The 21,117-nt window shown below is 42.7% G+C and overlaps 1 protein-coding gene across 1 annotated transcript; it reads left to right on the top strand.

The window, feature by feature from the left end:
• The first annotated feature begins 1,748 nt into the window (after positions 1-1,748).
• On the top strand, positions 1,749-19,582 carry OPTN (optineurin). The gene is made up of 14 exons (XM_054178016.1): positions 1,749-1,785; positions 2,633-2,812; positions 4,544-4,746; positions 6,541-6,696; positions 7,947-8,023; positions 9,988-10,119; positions 11,194-11,278; positions 13,554-13,669; positions 14,257-14,406; positions 15,551-15,644; positions 16,273-16,431; positions 17,132-17,262; positions 18,199-18,278; positions 18,509-19,582. The coding sequence occupies exons 2-14, from the start codon at positions 2,647-2,649 to the stop codon at positions 18,628-18,630; spliced, it is 1,671 nt and encodes a 556-aa protein (XP_054033991.1). The 5' UTR covers positions 1,749-1,785; positions 2,633-2,646; the 3' UTR covers positions 18,631-19,582.
• Positions 19,583-21,117: the final 1,535 nt, after the last annotated feature.

The following is a 21,117-nucleotide window of genomic DNA, read 5'->3' as shown; positions in this document are numbered from 1 at the left end:
TCTTTAAAGTCCTCTGACAAAGTAGAACTCAGTTGATCTTTATTGCTGCTCTTTGCCTTTGCTACACACTAAGATCCTGAAGCTTGCCAGAACTCAGCTCAGAGCTCAAATAAAAAACCATGATGAGCTGCTAGTATTTCTGTTCTTTGTTGTCACAGAAGCTACCTTCACTGCCCCTCTAACACCCCCACACTCCTATCTAACATAAGCAGCCATGGATTTAGTAATGGGAGATGACAGCAATTCAGAGGTCACACTCCCTTAAGCAGAGAAGATCTTAGTGTACCTACACAGAGCCAGATTCCATTTGTTAGCAGTGTAAACAGAAAGAGCATGGATTATGGGCTCAGCATGCATAAATCTGATGTTCTTTACCACACAGGTGGTCCTGAGTGTTTGCTGCTTTTATCTCCTAGGGAGAGTTGTAACCTGCACCCTCAGTTTGAATGCTCAAGTTTCTCAGTTGCAAAAGGATTGCTCCCTGCCAGCATTCACCACCCACTATGAACCTCTCTTTTCTCCCTCATGGTGGGAAGTCCCTTGGGTGCAACACTTGAAGGGAAGCTGGCAAGACCAGTCAATAGAAAGGTACAATTTTGTTAAACAGCAGATGCTTCAAAACTCCTAGGAGATATCAAAGCAACATTTACAAATCAAAAGAGCTTATTTTCAAGCCATGCAGGTATTTAATGATCAGTATTTTTCACATGGAAAGCTGACATTCTTGCTAAAATAGCATTTTCTTCCATAGAAAAACTAAAATATTCCAGTTGGCCCGATTACCTAAAGACAGGCACTATGAGGTATTTCCAGCCTGGCATCCTGCTAAGGACAGTCACTAAGCACTGAAACAGCAGGATGAACTGCTCCAACTCTCTCCCTCCCTGGGAATTTGGAATTAAGGATCTCCCAGGTCAGATACTGCATCTGTGCTTGAGTCATCGATGTGTGACATCCCCGTAGTGTGGCAAACACCATCCCAATTTCAATACTTAAACAAGGGCTTTAAGAATGATGGGGACAATCTTTCAAGCAGGGCCTGTGGCAACAGGACAAGAGGTGATGGTTTTAAATTAAAAGAGGGGAAATTTAGACTAGAAACAAGTAAAACATCTTTTTACTGTGAGGGTGGTCAAACACTGGCACAGGTTGCCCTGAAAGATGGTAGATGCCTCATCCCTGAAAACATTTCAAGCCAAACTCGACAGGGCTCTGAGCAACTTGATATAGTTGAAGATGTCTCTGATTACTGCAAAGTGGTTGGACTAGGTGACCTTTGAAGATCACTTCTAAACCAAACCATTCTATGATCCCAACTGATTTGATCCTAAACCGTCATTACAACCCGAGCAAAAAAGCACACTCATTTGCATCACACCTGCTGCCTGGTCTTTTTAAGCCTCGGTGCAACAAGAGTAATTTCCTTAGCATCCCTCTTGATGCTGCTCCGCTCCAACATATCCTCTCGTCTTTCTCTTTCCTCGTGGAGACCCACGATTACTCCCTGTGACGGGCAGTGCGCTCACACATGACTTTTGCATCTCCTGGGTGGGGTTTGCTTTGGTTCTTGCTCAGCTGGCAGGCCCTGGTGTCCTCTGGGCGAGAACTGGAGTATATGTGAGCCCAGGGAGACGTCATGAGCCCGCGGGAGGGCGCGGGCGCTGGGCCGTCAGGAGCTCGAAAAGTACCGGCGGAGGAGGGGGAGGCGGGGAAGGGCAGTCAGCTGAGCTGGGCTGAGCTGGGCTGAGCTGGGCTGCCGTCGCCATGGGCGCGCCGTGACGGGCGGTGAGCGGGAAGGCGCTACGCGAAGAGCGGCGAGGGCTGCCCCTGCGGCGACCCCGGCGCGGCGGGACGGGCGGGCGTTGCCGATTTCCCCGGGGGTCCTCATGGGCGGGCTCACCCGGTGATTCGGCGGATCCGGGGTGGGCCTGCGGGGAGGGCGGGCTACGCGGCGCCGGGGAAGGGCGAGCGGGGAAACACCGGTTTGTCTGCGGCTACGGGAGGCCGGCCCCGGCCTGCGGGTGGGGAGCTGTGGCGGGACGGAGCGGCCGTGGCTGAGCAGAGCTTCAGCCCGCGGCGGGGTTCCGGGTGTGCGGTGGAGACTGAAAAGGGGGATAAGAAAGCGAAAATGAAAGTTCAAAATCATCGGAAATGGAGTCTGGGCGTTAATGCAGCGTCGGGGCGCGCTGAGGCCGAGCGGGGGGAGGCGGCGGCGCCCCGGGCCTTGTCAGGGCCGGGTGGGTGCTGGAACCAGCTCTCCTCGGGCGCGAGACACCACGCAACTCAACATGGGGTCGGGCTGCGCTCCGCTGGGGCTGGGGAGGGACGGGGCGGGGGAGAGAGGCAAGGGCTCTCGTTTCCTTCCAGGAGAAGTGGGCTCCCGAGGAAAGGTTGGCTACCCCGAGAGACGCCTCGGGGATTGGTTGCTTTAGTCATGCAGGCCTGTGAGGGCTTAGTGGGATATGGAGACTGATGGATACTCCAGTGTAGCAGGGTCAGAGGGATTGAAAGGTGCCCATGTGTTATGACAAGGCATGTGGCTTGCTTGTCTTAATAAAATGGAGATACGATTATGTTTTCTTTATAAACACTGGGCAAGAAAATGAGACTTTTCTCTTTACCAACCTTGTAGTAGACACTTCAGAGATGTCCAGCAAGTTGAAGAGCTGTCCTGCTGAAAATGGAGAGCATCCCAGGAGTAAAATAGAAAATAGAACCAACAGCATGGCTGCCCCCACCCTTAGTACCTACACCCCAGAAGAGATGGTGCAACAAATGAAAGAACTAATCACTGAGAACAATGAGTTAAAAGGTGAATGTACATGTGAAGTGGTCTTGAAATGCAAAACCCCCAAGTTTCTTCTGTGGATTATTTTTTTTTCCTATGAGTATGAATTCTGTGCTCATTTGCCCTTACTGGATAGCATTTTAGATCTGAGTAGCATTTGCTGTATAAACCACTCTGCAAGTGGCAAGACCAATTTGATAGAACACATCAAACTGAATCATTATGGAAGATTAGAGGGAGAACAGCCTATTGTGTGGATAACTTAATTGCTTTAGAATTATGCATGTAAGCAGCATAGAAGTGTCTGTTTTAGGATGTGAGGTGCCTGTCAACCCCTAAAAGGTTTTTTGGTTTGTATTTTAGGACTTGAGCAGCTCCATTACAGACCAGGAGGAGTGACACTGCACAAATGCCTAGAACAATTTGGGTTATGATGCTGCCCTGAAGGAGCTGCATCCTCTTGGGCAGAGAGGAGAATCAGAGCAGGCTGTCTTGTACTGTGTAATGAATATGAACATTTAAATATGGCAGCACTCTCTGTACTTCAAAAGCAAATTATGCCCATGGCAGGGTCTGTCTGGGAAAAACTGATAGATTTCCCTGAAAATACCTGATAGTTTTAATTTTTCAAGTAAGATAGATTTGATTCTGAATCACAGGAGCTTAGTTGTCAGAAACAAACTACTATTTTTCAAATGGATGGTGCAAAACCCAAGAGATCTGGGAACTTTCTTTGCAAAGAAGAACCTCACTGTTTAAATGGCAGCAAAGCATAAAGTCACTTCTTGTGTGTTGTGATTTTGCACAAGTGTTTAAATTCCTCCTGAAGAATTTTTTGGACCCTTGGAATCTCTCTTGGGAGTCTCGTGGATATCCATTAGGGAAGTTGTTTCTAGAAGTGTCTCTGGTATTTTGCTAAAGGTTTTATATTATATAAAATAATGTTTTGGGACCATATTTACAGCGGCAGGAACTCGTAGCTTGCAGAATCATTATCCAGAACTGCACTTATTTACCTAACCTGAAAGATTTGTTGGCAGTTTATAATATGCTATCAGGACATAATGGAAGTGACTGGAAAACAAGCAACAGGCTTTGAGTTTGTTGCTTTAAAAAAGCAAGTCTGAAATCTTGCCATTGACTCTTCCTAAAATCTTGTAAGCATTTTGCAGTACCAAGAATGATGTTACATACACATGGCTGCCCTGCCAGGGGGAACTGACTTTGCTCTAAGTTGTAGGAATCATTTTTTCAGTGCTTTCCATCAATTCTTAAACAACTGCTCAAGCAGAGCATTGTTTGGCATATTTGAGACTTTCAGTTTGATTGCATCCATTTTCTTGCAGTCATTTAACAGTCTGAGTTGCCAGTTTTTCCTACCAAATCTCAGTGGTTTCAGAATCTCAGTTTAGTAGTTTCAGTTGGGTTGATCATGTAACTAACACATGCAGCAAACCACTTGGGAACAATACTTCTTGCTTGTACATCTCCATTTAGTATAAGTCAAGGAACGAAGGAGTGTAGAGAAGTCATTTCAGCAGTGGATTTAATGTTATTTATTATAGTGCTAACAGACTATTAAGTTTAGTTTGGGTTTGGTACTGAAGGTACACAAGAAGGTGGTTCACATTTTGTAGCCAATTATTGTTAACCCATTTGATATTGAAGAAGACTGAGCTCAATGTGGTGGAAATCTGCTGTTTCATTGACAGAGTGTTAATGTGAATCAATGCCTTGTCTCTGATTATGGTTTAGAAGCCATGAAGTTGCATAACCAAGCTATGAAGGACCGGTATGAGGAGCTTTCCATCTGGCGAGAGAAGCAGAAAGAAGAACGAGAATTTTATGAGTCGAAGTTCAAGGAGGCTAAGCAATGCTTGCTAGCCAAGTGCATTGAAAATGAACAGCTACAGCAACAACTTCAGAGTTTAAAGGAAAGAGAAGAAGGAAATGAAATGGTAAGTAAGGAATTGGATTTACATGGTTTTAAATTTAAAATCTGGAGCATTTGTGTCTCATCAACAGACTGGGAGGTTTGGGGATTTGTTAACATCTCCATTTTTATCCTTATGCTCTAACAAGAGGTTTTAGCCTGACTTTATATAAAGTGAGGCTTCTCAGAGTGTAGTAATTGCAACACATCTGAGATAATCTACATTTTATTTAACAATAATTAATGTTCTTGATGTAAGAAATTAGAAGTTAACATTTCTTGATAACTTTTCATTCTTTATTTTGTATTCTGTTGAGTATCTCTTGACTTTATCCCTCCCTTTGCTTGTTAGATTATCTGTCTCATGATTGTTTAATTGGTTTTGTATTTGTGTTTCCCAGAAGAAGCTGACATGTAAGCAAAAACAAAACAAACAAACAAAAAACCACAAAGGAAACCAACCAAACAACAACAAAAACCCCCAACCCAAAACCAAAAAAACAAGTGACCTGCTACCTATTTTTATTGTATCATTGTCCTCTCATGAAATCTCTTTCACTGAGGTCAGATTAGGTCTGTACTGTACTTCTGCTGTCTCATTTGAGCCTGCCTGAACGTCTTCCCTGTCTTACCTTTGGCTCTGTAACATGCCATTTTTACTGCTGCAGGTGATGGCTTAATAGCCAGGCTATGTTTTTCAGGTAGTACTGAAGCCATCTATGGATGAAGCTTATTAGAACAAAATCTGTTTTGTGTTCCACATGGTCATGTGAAGAGGTGGTTAATGAGAAGTTTCATTTAGAGCTAAACTGATGAATCCTGGTATTTGGTACCTCCAGGACACATGTGGATTCTCTGTTCCCTGATGGAGGTTGAATGTAGTAGCCTTTTACTTGGCAGAGACACTGTCAGAGTCCCTGTTCCTCTCCTGACTGCCTATTTTAAGGAAGTCTGTAGGAAATTTTTGAGTGTGTAAATCAAACTTGGCCAATTAGTTAATAAGTTACACTGGGGTAGAAGGTCACGTATAAATAGTGCGATTGTGTAAGTATGACTTACACTGACTTTACTTCATAGGCTACAAGTTGTGTTTCAGGATTGTCAGGGAAACTCAGAATTTCAGAAATCTGGAATGCTTCTGAAGGGAAGTAGAGGATTTATTCTGCCTCTGCTTGTTTTAGAGTAAGTTTCTTGTATTTTGAATACTCAAAGTGTGTTATTGACAGAGCATTCCAACCTGCTTGCGTAATCCAACATCCACAAAAGTAAAAATAAATCTCTTATCTCATTCCAAGAGCTTCATAGAGTAAACCCTGGTTCTTCTGTGATTGTTCTGTGATTCTTTACCGTTTTATCAGTCAGTGGTAATTTAAACAGCAATATTTTCATTCCTGATTATGATTTTCAGGCTGACAATGTCATCTAAGCCAAAATTGTTGTCTCTCTTGAATGCCTTTGTTCTACTTTATTTTTTCTTTGTTGATGTTTAGAAAGAGGATGAACATTTTTCCTCTAACAGACTTATTTTAAATGAGTGAGAGACATAAATTCAAGCAAAGATTTACATCCTAATTACCTGTACACCCAGGGAACCAGGCCCATGTTTTCCAGAGGTACGATTCTCATAATTCGATTAACTTGGTTTCACAGTTTAGACTTGCTGCCCAGTGGACCAGATCACAATTTAGGGATCTGTACACTGGGCTTTTCCAGGTAAACCTAAACAGAGAAGAAGAGATAAACATTGTTACGTTCAGGCTTTATGCTCCTTGTCCTGTGTTCCTTTTTGGTTGGCTAATGCAGGATGTGTTTATTCCAGGAGGGCTGCATGGCTCCTGAGAAGGAAGCGAGGCTGCTGAAATCCCAGGTGCAGCGGCTCCAGGCTGAGAAGGCAGATCTGTTAGCCATCATTTCAGAACTGCAGGTCAAGCTGAACATTTCAGCAGAGGATTCCTTTGTGGAGATTGGAATGACTGTAAGTGAGGGGAATTAAAAGAACACAGCGACCTGCCACCAGAAACTTTGGTTCCAGTTTGGTCCTCTGTTTTGCAGACTGAATGTTGCTGTCATGCCAGGCTAAACTATGAGGAAGTCAGATCTGAGTGTAATTAGGTGACAATGTTTACTTGATGACATTCTTCAACAGGTAGTAGAAAGAGTGAATCTGTACCCATGTCATTGAGGTCTTGCTGCCAATTTGAGAAGAAACAGCAAACTGCCAGCAGCAGCAGTAACACAATATACTGGCATGGTAGATCTGGGAGAAGAGTTGGGTGGTCTCAGATTACCTGACATGGAGCACTTGCATGCTACAAGATATAGTGGTGAAGGACTTGGAAACTACTTTTGTCCTTCCACTCTCATGCTCAAAGTAAATTAATTTCATAGGTAGTTTACATCACACTAAAAAAATCTCTGGAAAAACCAACATGGTCCCACAGGTGACTTCAGACTAATTCAGAATGTGGAGAGTCCTATTTTAGTTGGAATTTCTGGGAGCATCAGTGCTGTGTTTTGTTAAAGGGCAACACCTATGCATACAGGGGGGCATTTCCTTTTGAGAATGAGGCTGACTTTCTACTATCAGACTTGTAGAGATGCAGGCATAGAAAACTGAGTGGAAGGCTTTTTCTACTGAAAAGTAGTTTTTCTTTGTATCTGAAAAACCTTCACAGGCAAAATGTGAGTCTCTGCTATTCCCATAACAGCAGATCCCTCTCTGGAAAGTACAAATGCAGCAAGAAATTAAGAGAAGTTGGTTACAGCTTGTTGGGAGCTGTCAAAGACAACATCAGATTGCAGGAAACCTATGAATATTTTTCCTTTGGGCTACAAAGATCAAGGAAGGAGTTTTGTAGTGGGGAAAAAATAATGATTCTTTTGGAAGACAGAAGAGTTGCTTTTAGGATTATATTTGAAGTCACCTGCAGTGATGTTGCCATTGCTGTGTGATGCCCAGGTATCTTTACAGGGGAGTGGCCAAGAAAGTTGCTGGTAAGAAGGCCAAATCTCATTGTTCCTTTTCTCTGATCAGTCTGGAAGAGATATAGAGAAAGGCATGTGAAGTATTTTAAGTTTTCCAAACATGATCTGTAGGAATTCTGTGCTTTATTTATTGCCACCATAGTAGTTTTCCCTAGTTTTCTTTTTTCTAAATTTAGTAAATAAAGCCATGTCCCTCTTAGTCCAAATTCCAAGCTAATTGTGGGGTTTTTTCTTTTCTAGGAAGGAGAAATAAATAGAGCTGCAAAGGAACATCAAGAGAATCGTGGTGAAACGACCAATAATGTTGCTATCTATGTGTATGTAGGTTCTTGTGTGATGTGTGATCCAGACTTTGCAATGTGTTTGGTTTGCAGTGTGAGAGAACTCTTTTTTATGAGGAATGCACTAGAAAGTCTTTGCTTTCTGTGGCCTTGCATCCCCACATTGGTAGCAGCCATCCATGTCCTAAAGACTCTCAGCTCTCTGGTGTTTTTTCCTTCTAGTTTTCACAAGCTGACAAAAGGGAATGCATATTCTGGCCAGCTGGCCAGGCAGTCACACTGGCACATTTTTCAGGCTTCTAAGGGATGTCAGATAGAAAAGATAAAGACAGAGGCTGCAGTGACTCATTCCCTTCTAGTCACTGGAGACCATCTAAGAGTGTATCTGACTTCCACCCAATGATAATGATGTTGGTAAGAATCTTACAGTCTTTCAGCTATGAATGTGTCAGTTCTGTTTGTCTGTGCTTGGTATAAAGTGTATCACAGTGGAGCAGAGAGTGCACCTTATTTTTAGTCCTTATTTTTCTACTTACAAGACTTAAGATATCAGCATTCTTTTTAGGTTACTTCTCAAAATTTCATCTTTACATCACCTGCAGGACACAAGGGACTTTCTTGCCCTTAGCTGAACTTTTACACCTTATGGACATAGACAGCTGATCCTATTAAACTTTCCATTTTGGATACTGCCCAATTTAGCAACTAGATGGTTATGACTGAACTCTAATTTACTTTGTCCTTTGCTTTTGGAAGGAAAGAATACAGAAAATGCTAAGGGCATACCAGGCCAGAAAGCTGTGCTATATGGACAGGTTGTGACTCCCTACAGCCCTGTAGGGGAGAACAGTATTTAAATGTAATGACAGAAAACCTATCCCTCAGCATGCAGCTAAGAAGTTGAAGGAGGGGAAAAACAGTTACGGTCAAGAGAGTTGCTGACCACAAACTAGGCTGCAAGTCTTGAGCTTGTCATTGCTGGTGCCTTGTGAGAACACTCTTCAGTATGAGAAAAGTTATCTGTGGAGCTTGCTTACATTTTAATGAGTATCTGGGCCGTATCTACTAGAAGAGGGGGAATATGTACCTCTTAAAATATTTCCTGTGTCACCACTTGCATTTGTCCAACACTGAAACTTTAGCCTGGTGCTGTTAACATGTTCAGAGAAACGTGATCCACTCAGGACAGGTTTATTTCTGTAAGAGCAGAACTGTGCACTAAAAATCCCCTGATAAAAGTTATTTTCTTAAAATATCCTGGCTGATTACTGGCTTTGGGGTATTGAATTCTGCTCACCAAAGATTTCTAGACCTTAGGAGCACCTGGAGGACCACGCTTTGCTTTCTGTTTCTGAGCTACAAAAGCAAAGTTTTAAAGGCATGCTGTTTTACACCTGAGCTTCTGGAATGTACAATGTATATAACCTGCCTGTCTTACCATGTTGTTGGGGATTCTGACTTTCTGTCTAAATGGATATAAAAATGGAAGGAATATAATACAGTATTTTATCACCAGGAAATTACCTTATTTTTCAGATGTGTGTTTGGTTTGGTTCATAACACAGTTTTGAAAAGAGCTGTAGAATATGAGGGAGGTGAGACATTGAAGAAATTATTTCTGAAAAATAAAGCAATTTCTGATGATCATTTTTAGTAGAACATGAAAGATGTTGCATGTTCCACTGGGAAAAAAAAATGTCATCTTGGAAACAGAAGGGGCTGCAAAGTAGGTCAGAATAGATGCACTGGGTTTTGTGTTGCCTGGACTGCTTTTGTTTTCCTTTTTGAGCATTGAATTGTTCCCTCAGCATGAGGGGAAACCACTGCAAAGCAAGAACTGCATTTGCACACAGGGTTGCTGTGGCTAGCAGCTTTTAGCACTGTTTTTTTAGCACTGTGTGAAACAGTGACCTCTCAGTCTGGATCCCAGAATTAGGGATCAGGAAGTGCTCTGGTAAATCATAGCTGCTGTTACTTATATCTGGTTTGGTTTGAAGCAGGAGCAAACCTGCAGATGAATTGAAAAATTTGGAGTCTGAAGAGCTAACTGTGAGCCAACTGCTCTGCTGCCTTAGAAATGAAACTCAGAAGAGAGAAAAACTTGAGAAGGAGCTATATGATCACAAAGAGAGGTATGGAGTAGGTGCACTGTAACATTTGGAGCTGTTCTTTTTAAGGGCTGCTGCCGTTGTCAAGTCTGTGACTGATCAGAGACAAGTGAATATCAGTGTGACCTGGATGGGGGATATCCCCAGTACTCCCTGAAAACAACTTATTTTTGTGGTAGTCCTTTGAGGGATAAACGACAGACTGTCCTGCAAGGTGGGGGGAAATTCTGTTTTATTATTTCCTACAGCACCATGCATCAAGACAAATTACCCATTTTCTCTTGGGTTCAAACTTTCCCCAGGTTGTGTCAGAATGATACAATGACTAGTTGAGGATGTTCTCTCCACTCACCCCTCCATAGGCGGTTTTGTATGAATCATTCGAGTGTGGGGCCTTTAGCAAATTGCTGTGTATGAAGCAGGACATATACAGTCCTCTTCATGATATTGGCAGTCTGCAATGTGTGAGCTTGGAAAAGCTCCTTAGTCTAAAGTTCCAAACTTGCCTGAGAGAGTTTTTGAAGTGAGATCTACATGAGGGTCCATCTCGGCTCGGTTAACATTCATATAACTTGGCTTTCCTGCTTGTGCAGAAAGTTGCCTCAGTAGTTGCTCTTCCAAATCCCCACTTCACAGAGTAAGATAGGTAAGACTTCCTGAACATTACCTGCTGTGAAAAGGTTGATGTCAGGCTACCTGCTTCTGTGTGGTCTTCCTAAAAGAGGTAATGAGCCATAGCCAAATGGTTCTTAGAAATCTTAGCCTCTGAAAATATGAAAGGGAAATAGAAACATTATTAATTACTGGAATCAGTGATCAGACTGACCCATTTCCAAAAGGTCAGCAGTTTTAGGCTGTACCAAAGATCAGTCAGTGTGGACTGAATGTTGCAGTACTTTACCATACCGGTAGACTTGTAGATCCACTTTAATTAAATGCTGTGTGTCCTGTGTTCTTCAGGAACCCCCATGGTTATACAGACTTTCCTGCATGTGTGTTTGTGATGTTAGAAAGAGAGAACATCACTTGCATAATACTCTTGAATCTTGCTTTAAGTATAGGCCAAATCCATTATTATTGTCATCCTCTGTTCTCCAGACTGTCAAAGCTAGAGAAGGAAACTATCAGCTGCCTGGAGAGTGGGACACAAACTGAACAGGAAGAAGAGGAGAGTTCAGAGGCTGTAAGTAGAATCATAGAATTATAGAATGGTAGGGGTTGAAACAGACCTCTGGAGATCATCTTGTCCAACCCTCCCTGCTAACACAGATTTGCCTAGATCAGGTTGCACAGGAACATGTCCAGGAGGGTTTTGAAAGGAGACTTCATGACCTCCCTAGACAGCCTTTTCCAGTGCTCCATCACTGTCAAAGGAAAGAAGTTTCTCCTTAAGTTCAAGTGAAATCTCCTGTGTCTTAGTTTGTACCTATTGCCTCTTGTCCTGTCACTAACCACCACTGAGAAGATCTCATCCTCATGACCTCCACTCTTCAGATATTTATATGTATTGATAAGATCCCCTCTGTCTTCTCTTTCCTAGGCCAAAGAGCCCCAGGTCTCTCAGCCTCTCCTCATAAGAGATGTTCCAGTCCCCGAATCTTCCTCATGGCCATCCATTGGACTCTCTCCAGTAGTTGTCTGTCCCTCATGAAATGGGCAGCCCAGCACTGGACAGAGTACTCCAGTTGTGGCCTCACCAGGGCAGCAGACAGGGAGCAGAACCTCTCTTGACCATACTTTCCTTAATGCGCTTCAGAATACCAGCATACTGAATGGCAGCACAGCCTTCTGGTGTGTCAGCCACTCCTCCCGGTTTTGTATCATCAGCAACTTGCTGAGAGTACACTCTGCTTCATCTAGATCATTGATCAATACATTGAACAAGACTGGACTCAGTACTGACCCCTGGGGAACACTGGGGCCTGCAACTAGACCCTGCATCGTTGATCACAATCCTCTATGCTCTGTCATTCAGCCAGTTCTCAATCCACCTCACTGTCCACTCATCTACCCCACACTTTGCAATCTTATCTATGAGGATTTATGGGATAATGTGTCAAAAGCCTTGCCAGAGTTGAGGTAGACAACATCCACTGCTCTCTCCTCATTTACCCAACTGGTCACAACATCACAGAAGGCTATCAGATTGGACAAGCATGATTTCTCCTTTATGAATCCGTACTCACTGCTCCTAATAATCTTCTTTTCTTCTATGTGCTTAAGAGATGACCTCTAAAATGAACTGTTCCATGACCCTTCCAGGGTTAGAGGTGAGGCTGCTGGCCTGTAGTTTCTTGGGTCTTCCTTCTTGCCCTTTTTGAAGATTGGAGTAACATGGGCTTTCCTCCAGACCTCAGGCACCTCTTCTGTTCTCCATGACCTTTCAAAAGTCATGGAGAGTGGCTTAGCAATAACCTTAGTGATCTCCTTCAGCACTCATGGGTGCATCCCATTGGTACCTATGGTTTTGTGGGTGTCCAGCTTGTCTAGGTGATCTCTAAGTAAGTACCTGTCCTGAGCTAAGATTTAACAACATGCGGCTTACTTGAGATTTCCAATTCATAGAATAGTCTAGGCTGGAAGAGACCTTAAAGATTAACTAGTTCAACTCTCCTGCCTTGGGCAGGGACACCTTCCACTAGACCAGGTTGTTTAAGGCTTCATCCAGCCTGGCCTTGAACACCTCCAGAGAGGGAGCATTTTTGTGTGCAAGGAGCAAGAGGCAGTTACCATGCACAGGGTATGGAAGTGAATTTCAAACATTTCAATTTGTATCTTTAGAGGTAGTTCCAAATTATACCAGCCACCAAAAAGAGATTCATGGCCAGGAATTACTGGAATAATTTTCTTAGTTTGCAGAGCTGACTAATGAAGGTGTGGTAATGTAGTCACCATTTGGGGTTGTGTTTTCTCCTTCAAAAAGTCAAGAACTGAAGATTTCCAGACCTGTGGTTTTCATGTGTGTGGCATGGGAGAGGCTGGTATGTGGTGAAAGGGTGCCACTTGGCTGAAGAGATTTCAAGTGTAATCAAAACAAATTACAGAGAATAAAAACTTCAGTGTTCTCTCTTTTCTGTGCAAAACAAGAAAGGAGGAAACTAGAATAAAAGGCATAATGCCTGTGTAGGATATAATTGAGAGGAGAAAATCTGAGCCTTTGGCCTACCTCATCTATTTCTTTATTTTTAAACTGCTTTTGGTCTATAGCTGCTGTCACACCTCTTCCTAAAGAATACATAGACACTAGCAGGCTGGAAGCCCACTGTGGGCCAGGGATATGTCCTTTGTGTTTGTTTCTCTGATAGACTCTAACTGTTGCTTAGAGGAGCAGCAGCAATCATGAAGGCTTGTGCTGTTTTCTCTAGGGAAAGAATTATGTTTCTTGCTTACCTCTCTTAGCCTTCAACTTTGCCATCTTGAGTTGCCCATATGTAATTTTTGTATTTTTTCTCTAGAAGGTTGGCAGTGAAGTAGAAACCCTGAATTTGCAAGTTTGTGCTTTGTTTAAAGAACTTCAGGAAGCCCATGAAAAGTTAAAAGAAGCAGAATTGATTCAGAAGAAACTTCAAGAAAAGTAAGGTTCAGAAGAACAAAAGTTCTGCCATGACACATATGTTTGTATGAGAGCTCCCACCTTGGGAAACTCACCAGCTCTACAGATACCAGCTTAAATCTCTGTTTCATAGAAATGCTGTAAAAGATTGCTCCTTCTTTGTCAGTGGAGGTGAAAGCACAGTAATACAGTAATTGTGAGAAAATCAGAGCTGCCAGCCTCGCTCTACAAATACAAGCCCAGTGCCTTGAATTTTAAGATTGGGGTTTAACCCTGCCTGATGAGAAGGAAAGTCTTCCCTGTTTTCTGCCTCAAATAATCAATCCCTATTCCAGTCTTAGGGGAAGAAGCTTAGGGCACCTGATTATGCCCCTTTTAATATGAACTATCTGTGCCTTTGAAGGCAAATTGTGTAGGTTATAAAAAGTGGTTACAAACTGTTTTCTGTCAAAGTCCAGTTCTTTTATATCTATAGTAGCGAGAAACTGGTTTGGTAGGTTGTGTATAGATTCATTTTTATCTTTCTTTGTTCTTCATCAAAGTAAGCCTTTAAAGTGGACCACACAAATGTTCTTTTTGTAATAAGCCTAGTGTGCCAAACCCATCAGGTGTCAAATACTGGAAAGGAAAAGCTCAGCTGCTGCATCAGAATTGGAGGAGAAGCAGCAGCTAATGTACACCACCAAGAAGCTGGAACTTCAGGTGGAGAGCATGCAGGCAGAGGTCAAGCTGGAACAAGCCAAGACACATGAAGAAAAGTGAGTACAGCTTGATTTTCTATTCCAGGGAGATATTGTCAGCAAAGAAGGGAAGTCAAGGGAACCTGACCAAAGGGGAATTGAATCTGAAATATGAGGTTTGTGTTCTGCACCCTCTGAAACCATGTTATGTTTGTAGAGTCCGAATTAGAAGCCTGCACCTACCTTGTGTGTGTGTCACTTTAAATCTGGAGTCTCCACATTAGGCTCAGACTGTATTCTTTATCTACTGAACTTAAGAAAATGTGAGCTGTAAGCTCTGACTTGAATCTTCCTTTTGTCATAGAGTCAAAAGTGGAACAGGGTCAGGTACAACATAAAAGTAGAGGAAGTAGAAAAGAGACAATAGTTCACTGACTGTCAGGGGTAAGTGCATCCACATCTTGGAGGGCAGGAACAAGTCAGATGGTGACAGGTGATGGGAAAATGGCATTAATAAAGAGGTATGCAGTCCCTACAGTACATTTGCAACTAGGAGAGGTAAGTAGGCAGCTAAGCTGAGCTGTTTGCTTTGGCTTGCCACTCCCTTTCATGCACAGTGAAAACATCAGTCCAAGCTGTAGAGAGAAGCTGAACTTCCTGAAGGACCCCTCCCTGGAGGTGTTCAAGGCCAGGCTGGATAAGGCCTTGAGCAACCTGGTCTAGTGGAAGGCATTGGGGTTGGAACTAGGTGATCTTTAAGGTCCCTTCCAACCCAAACTGTTCTATGAACCTAAGGACACGTCTTCAGCTGTTGGAGAAGCTGCTTGTTACCTAGGGAATCTGTGTCTGGGTCTTCTGATGAATTCTCCTTCACTTGATATCTCTTGAGTCAAGACTTGGCTGTCTTCCTCAGAGATGTGTTAACATATTGAACAAAATTTGTGATCTCGATATTAAAATATTGGGTGATGGATTCTTCAGTATGAAGTGCAAATGGTCAGCAAGGACGTTTGTTTGTACTCAGTCCATGGATGGAGCATGGTCTTATTGGAAAAGAGGCAATAAGACATGGAGCAGTCGTGATTTCTTCCTCAGTAGAAATACAGATAGATATGCAAGAAGCTGGTGGTGTGGGGTTTTTTCCTATATTCTACTGGATTATTTAAATTTCAAAGAATTTTTAAGTGTTTCAAACTTTCACCTCTTTCCTTGTCATAAACAGGGCACGATACAGTACCTTGCAGGATGCATATAGAAAGCTCCTTCCTGAGCTCACTGAGGCAAAGAAAATAATAGATGAAATGAAACTCAAAGAGGTAAACTCATCACAAGAAGAAATCCTAATTAATTAAAGGGGAGTGGAAAAGGATGGGAGAAGGTACCTAGGAACAAATTTGAGCAGGGAACAATGTCCTCTTTCCACATAATATAGCACAAAACACAGCAGCATTGCTCTGATGAACACAGATTCTTGTGCTGTCAGTTACAGAAAACTTTATCCACAGGTCAGTTCCGTGGTTATCCATGGTCAGTCCATAGACATCAGTGATGATCAAAGGCAAATAGGTGTTTCTGCAGTGTAATTTATGGGAAGGCAGACCTCTAAACAGTCCTGTAACTGTAAACACAATACCTGCCACAATGAAGTCTTGCTCAGAAGAGAGGCAGCATGGAAGTGCCAGATTCTTCTGTATGGTTTTGAAAAGTGGGAAAATGTCCTTTCCAGTTTCCATCGGGGAGTTCTCTTTTAACCTGATACAATGTAGTTTGAAAGCTCAAAGCTGATTTGTAAAATAAAATGGCAGTCACCACCACTCTCTCCGTCCAAGTTCCTTTGACCAAAATTGGAAGCTTTTCCAAGTGCAGGGCAAGAAAGAAGTGGACTTTCACTTCAGCCACAGTTATATGCTGAGTTCATGTCATAACTGTAGCTCTTCCTAACAGCTGGACAGAGTGGATAAAGTTGTGGTGCAACAACTGACTGCAAAGGTGGAGTTGGCAGAACAAGCTCTTGCAACAAAGCAGCTCCAGATAGATGAAATGAAGCAGATAATTGCAAAGCAAGAGGAGGATCTTGAAACCATGGCTGTGCTCCGAGCTCAGGTAACACCTTCAGAAACTGCCTAGCTCCCCACCCACCATTCAAAAACCAGAAGGAGGTGTTTAATGGCTTGCTCTGGAACACTGAATAGATTTCCTCAGTTCCAAAGCATAATGTCCTTATCCAGCCTGCTTTGCAGATCCCTGCAGAGCCTTTACCAGCCTATCCTACAGTTCTGTAGGTGGAACTGTGTATGCTGGAGTCTGGCACAACAAACAAAATTTGGGAGTAAATGTGTCGTGTATTTAAAACCACTGTCCAAAGAATTACTGCATATGTTTTAGGGATGATTTTACTCAAACCAGCGTGTGTCATCAGTGACTAAAAAGAGTCTGCCTCATATTTAAGGCACAGAACTGTCATCATGGCCCATTTCCACTCTCTGTGCCACAGGCAGGTCTATGTCATGAGGTAAGTCACCTCCTCACTGCCTCTCTGTGCCTCACTTCTGCCTCTCTACAATAGAGGGCAATAGTACTGTCCCAGAAAGGACACTTGAAGTGTCTGACACAAGATCCAGAAAGTACTGAGACTTCATCACTTTGTAAGTAGCAGAGGTCTTTGCTTTGCTGTGTGTAGGTGCTCTAGGAGTATTTGAGTAGATGCAGGCTATGATACAGATTTGCTGGTTTGGCATACAATATATGACTATGGTTCAGTCCGAGTTAAAAATTCTCAGCGTGATTTCATTTCTCTGATCAGATGGAAGTTTATTGTTCTGATTTCCATGCTGAGAGGGCAGCAAGAGAGAAGATCCATGAGGAGAAGGAGCAGTTGGCTGTCCAGCTGGCATACCTGCTTAAAGAGCAGCAAAACCTTGAAGAGCTTGGCCGGTGAGAACAGACTTACTTTGGCTGAGCTGCCTTTGGACTGTCTTGTTACTCCATGTGCTGGAGCTGACCAACACTGTCTTGCTGGCATCTCAGCAGAAAGGCAAACAATTTTGCAGACATTCATTTCTTGGTTAATTTGAATTTCAAAAGAGGGGGGGAAAAAAGAATTGGCTGACTTCTCATTGTAATTTTGCAATAGAATCCCTGTAAGGTGTGTTAGTTCTTACTTGGGTGCCTTAGCAAGTTTTCAGTTTGGATGATTCACGCTTAGTAAATTCTCCCTGCTGATTTATGTGAGTTTCTTTGGGTTCTGGCCTCAGTTTTAGTGGTGAATCTGCAGCTAAGCTTGCTGCATGCATGCTAGGGTGACCTACCACTTCTCCAGGTGGAAGCAGTAAGGGGCCACCCATAGTGTCAAGTACTGTGATATCCTGGAATCGCACTATTTTAGCACTTTGAGCTGTAAAAGACTAAAAACAAACATTAACTATGTATCCTCCACTCATATTGTGGAAGCTGTGGCTACAAGAGGAGTGACTGGAAGAATCAAGTTACATTTCAGAGTAACTGCACCCTGAACCCTTTTTATGGTGTAACCTGCTTTTCTACTTGAATCAAATGTGTGGTTTGCCCTGAATAGCTGTGAGTTCTGGAGTTTTCCAGGGGAGCATGCTCCAGATCCCTAGCTGTGGATCTGCCCAAATCCTGATGGTGTCAGTTGTATGACCCTGATTTTATCAGGACCCTGGCATGATCTCACAAAGCAGTGGTGTTTCTAGGTCCTGTTTATGAGGAGCAGTTGTGAACTAAATCCATGTCAATGTGATTTGCTTGCAAATGCTTTGTTTTATTTTTGCTCACTTTTTCTGGAGACAAAGGGAGGACACCTTTTACTGAGTCTCTTTTAGAGTCCTTGACTGACTTAACTCTCCGCAGGAGTTCTTTGGCAGAGATGCAGAATCGCCACGGAGCCAGGGCACCAGATCGGGAACACTCACCTCGCCTTGTCCAAAGAGGTACTGTCAGCAGCCTCTCCAGCTCCTGGGGCTGTCTTCAGTTTAAAACAGCTTTGCTTGGCTGCAAACAGTTCCTGAGCTCCCCTGTGGCTGTTCTGGCAACTGGGTAGCTGCAGAGCCCTTGATTCTCTGGATGTTATGAGCAAGCCAGTCCTCTTTCCACCACTCCACAAAAAGGACAGAAAAATCAAGTAATACAAGAGGTAATTGTTTATCTTCTTTGCTTGCAGGAACTGGTAGTCAAGACTGGCCAGAACAGCGGAATATCTCAATGTATTCATGTCCTAAATGTGAAGAAATTCTACCTGATCTGGACACACTGCAGATTCATGTTATGGACTGTATTAATTGAGTGATACTCTCAATTCCTAATCTTCCAGAATTTCACCTGCCAAACACTATTGTTTCTTTTGTTTTTTCCTTCCTGCTCAAACAACCTTCAGCTTTATATCCCATGAAGGAGGCTTCCAGGGCTTTTCTCACTAATTCAGTGGGAAAAGGGTAAAATTCCTGCCATGCCCCATACTCACTAATCTTGTTTTAATCTGCTTTAGGAAAAGAATTTTTATAGATTAACAAAATGGATGCGCTAAAGAATGTGTGGTGTGTCTGCTGCTATGAAATCTTTAAGGAATGTTCCCCTTGTGTACTCTGCTCATAGGGCTAGCCCACAGAACAGGGCTGAATCACTGAAGGCAGAAGGGAGATGGGGTATATGCTGAAAAATTAAAAATACTGAGTCTGTAAATACCATCTCTCACATACTATATATCAGGAAACCAAGTCATTAAAAAAAGCTGCTTGAGAAGCTTTCAGCAAATGGAGTAGTGCTGTACTCATTGAGCATTTGAAATGAACCCTGCTCCTTTTCCAGATGGCAGTTTTATTGCTGCCCTTGTGACCATTCTAATCTGATGTTAAATTTTTGATGGCTTATGTAACTTCTTGCTTTAGCCAGATGTGGGTAAGGTTTAAAATGGATCATTTAGGTCTGATATATGTAGCTCCTGCTGTACCTAAGTCACTTGGTTTTATAGAAATGTTTGTTTTTTCAAGTATTGTCTTGATTCTTCTTTATTATAATAATTTTATTTGATCTTGTACAGTATTATGCTAGAAAGTGTTGAGATGGTTGTAAACTAATTTAAAAATAAGAATATAATGGATTTTCACATCTCAAAATAAATCTATTGCAAGTGTAAAATTATCTGTCTGTGAATACTTTGGAGGCTGAAACAGGATTGCAATCCCTATGGCTGAAAAGCTTGCATAAAAAGAGCTGTAGAATACTAGTTCTGTGCTTGCCCTCCCTGGTGTTTTTGTCTCAAAAATGGTTCTTAGCTTGCCATTGCATAGGGGAGGAAAATGTACAACTCAACAGAATATGAACCAGCAAATTGCTGGGATCCATGCAAATGAGGAGTTCTGTGTCTTTTGCAAATAGCTAATGTTTGCATTGTTGGAAACTGCAGGGAAAGGAAGCTCAACAGCTTCCCACGGAAGTAGTATGAGTGAAAGTGGTTGATTTCTTCAGGTATCCAGCTTCTTTTAGGATAGTACTATAGTCACCATAAACTGCTACTACTGCGCAGTCTGGCCAGAATGCTAGATTTTCAGCATTAGTCTGATAAAACCATGAAGTTTATTAACTAAAAAGGACATGAATTCTACTCAGAAGATGCTAAATCAGGGCAAAAAACCATTGTAACATTAGTTATTCACCAGGTGAGCCTCAAGTAGTCCCACATGGGAATTTCTAAACAGAAAACTGACAGCTATGATGACAGTGTTTGTTTTAGCCCATTGCAGGAGTTATGGGAAATAGATTCAGTAAATCAGGCAAAGGACAAAGGAGATGGCACTGCATCAGACTTAACAGGTTTCCATCAATGCCACTTTTTCGTCAATGGAAAACTACAGCTATTTCTGTACCTGTTATGCAAGTAATCACATACTGTGTTTCAGTCAGAATATATATTGAAAGGTCTTAAATGTCAGGACAAATTATAATAGGACTACAGTTAGCAATGTTTTTAGTTCTACACCCTAGGGTTTCACAGTTCCCACGTACACCAGAAATGGAGACAGTGACTCTCGGTGCTGAGCAACAGAAGGGCAGTCCTGTCCCCATAAGCACTACACCAGGGAGGCAAGACCCAGAGTTCAAACACATCTCCTTACACATCTGCCACCTTCACAGCATTGCTGTGCATGTGAAGGAGTCGTGTGTTCACCCTCCCTGACATGGCTTAGGAGGTGTGTCATCTGTTTGAAAGAAATATGAGACTATGCTCTGTGTCTGGCAGTAACCAGTCCACCGCCTTTCCTGTGACTTACTTCATGGGGAGGGGTTCACTTCCAAAAATGCTGTGTTCCAATTTTAAGAGAGATTAGCTGAAAGAAGCTTTCTTTTTTTTTTCTTAATTATTTTTTTTGACATTGCTTGTTCTCTCTTCACTGTGCTCATGGCATCTATCCCAGCTCAGTGTTTTGCCTAGTGAGGAGAAAGGGCGTATTTGTGCACCTGGAAGAGAGGTTCTGGTTTAGAGAGAGATGTTCTAGCACATGGAAGACTGCACTGGGCACGCAGCCTCAGACAAATTCATGCAGGCCATTCTCAAGGAAAAGTGAAGCTGTGGTACGAAGTCCAAGCATTGCTGCTTTCCATCGGTGATGGCTAATGGGGAGCAGCACAGCTTCTCAGGCACTGGGGCAGGAATGCTCTTCTTCCAAAAGACAGTAAAGATCAGGTCACATGTGGCTGATCAACATGCATCTGTATTTTGACATTCTAAACATTAGAAGAATGGTACAGCCTCTGAGAGAGCTGCTTGTGCAG

This window comes from Dryobates pubescens, chromosome Z, assembly GCF_014839835.1.
Source record: "Dryobates pubescens isolate bDryPub1 chromosome Z, bDryPub1.pri, whole genome shotgun sequence".
In the NCBI taxonomy this organism is placed as follows: Eukaryota; Metazoa; Chordata; class Aves; order Piciformes; family Picidae; genus Dryobates; species Dryobates pubescens.
This window is presented reverse-complemented; position numbering and strand designations above follow the sequence as displayed.